The sequence below is a fragment of the Crocodylus porosus genome, unplaced genomic scaffold (genome assembly GCF_001723895.1).
Source record: "Crocodylus porosus isolate Cpor-Errol unplaced genomic scaffold, CroPor_comp1, whole genome shotgun sequence".
Classification (NCBI taxonomy): domain Eukaryota; kingdom Metazoa; phylum Chordata; order Crocodylia; family Crocodylidae; genus Crocodylus; species Crocodylus porosus.
The window spans coordinates 44,242,136-44,243,925 of NW_017728931.1; the positions used below are offsets into that span (position 1 = coordinate 44,242,136).

A 1,790-nucleotide genomic window follows, 5' to 3' on the forward strand; every position below is an offset into this window, starting at 1 on the left:
CTCCCCTATGCATTGCCTACAGTCTTGCTAGTGCTTTTACAAGGGGCTGGGGCCTAGTCTTATTGCTGTACTGCCACAGTAGGTAGTTCTGGCCATCTTACCAGGACTGTTCTCTGGGATGCCACACTTCGTGGACATAGTTTCCAGGAGCACTTATTTTACGTCACAATCAGCCCAATCCATGATTCTGGAATGTTTTTGTCTACAAATAAATGCATATTTTATTTGGGGAAGGGAGGTGGTGGGGTGGGAATGCATGGGTGGTACACACGTAAATGTATTATTAGCACAAATAAAGTATCTGTTTAGACAAGTGGTGACCAATCTTTTTGCCCCATGGGCTGGACGAGCAGTGCCTAGTTTGTCTGCAGGCCCAATCTGCCCCATGGGATGGGAGGGGAGGCAGCCCAGTGTGAGGTGGAAGGGGAAGTGTGATTAAAGTACAGGTAGTCTCCATAATGCTATCATCTGGAATATGGGATCTGATATTTTTGTTTCATTCATGATCATTCCCAACTTTGTTTACTTAAGTCATTCCTGCATGCCAGACACGTGGCACGGGTCTGGTCCACCAATGTTAGATCCCCCCACATCCTGAATCCAGGGCATGCAGTGCCCGTGTAGGGCTGGTCCAGGATACACACTGCATACAGCATCTGCTCTGGTTAGTCCAGGACCCACACTGCATACACCTACCGTGGATCAGGCAGGAAGGGCACTGCAAGCAGTCCAGGTCCTGAGCTAGGCACTACACGCAGCACCACCCTGGACTACCTAGAGTAGGTGTCATGGGCAGCAGTCCCAACCCAGCTGAAGCAGTCACTGCAGGCAGCATTTGCAGACCATTTGTATAGGACCAATCCAGTGCACACTGCATGCATCATGTGGTTCAACTATGAGATGCAGGGGCAGCACTGGGGGCTGGAAGATGGGGCTCTGTGGGCCAGATCTGGCTTGAAGGCCAGATCTTTGACATCCACGACCTACTTAGTAGAAGTTCCTCTTTAGTTTCCAAGGTAATTTTTAATATTTCAGATTTATAATTTGGTTTGGTTTCTTTCTTCCATTATACTTGCTTGCTCCAGCTAGTTCAGCCAAAGAGGAGCTCTATAGAAGAAATATACTTTCTAAAATATTTGTTTTATTTCAATACTTACTTCTGATTGAGGAGATACAGATGTTGATTGTTGTTCTGTAGTGGCTTGTAGAACTGGACCATTTGTAACACTATTCACATTTCCACTGGATACTTCAAATTTGACATCTTCTAGGCCAGGAATTGAAGATAACTGAATGCAGAAGACATTGCCAAATAAACAGTGAGCATGAAATTTTAAATAAAGGAATAACATGTATTGGCTCCTACCTAGAAACTAACACTTTATATCAGTCTAGCACACAGCTACAATCACCAATTTATTTTGTACCGATGTTCCAAGTAAGTAGAACAATAGCTTCATCATTAGCTTGGGATTTCAATTTGAAAAACAGAGGAGAGAAGGTGTTCTGTTTCTCTCATGTGCTACCTACATTACAGTTTCATAGTTGCTAGGGTAGGAAGGGACCTGAGCAGATCATCAAGTCCGACCCCCTGCCATGGGCAGGAAAGAATGCTGCTGTCAAACAACCCCCGCTAGGTGATTATTTAGCCTCCTTTTGAAGACCCCCACGGTAGGAATGAGCACCACTTCCCTTGGAAGTTGGTTCCAGATCCTAGCTGCCCTGACTGTGAAGTAGTGCCTCCCGATATCTAGCCTGAATCTACTCTCAGTCAACTTATGGCTGTTATT

The 1,790-nt window shown here is 45.4% G+C and overlaps 1 protein-coding gene across 2 annotated transcripts in view; it reads right to left on the bottom strand.

Annotated features, from left to right (window-relative positions):
- WASHC3 (WASH complex subunit 3) overlaps positions 1-1,790 on the bottom strand; it is a 28,486-nt gene that overhangs the window by 18,810 nt on the left and 7,886 nt on the right. For both annotated transcript variants that reach the window (XM_019544744.1, XM_019544743.1), the window contains exon 4: positions 1,158-1,289. In XM_019544744.1, the coding sequence (XP_019400289.1) occupies positions 1,158-1,289 (132 nt within the window). The remainder of the gene's footprint in view (positions 1-1,157; positions 1,290-1,790) is intronic.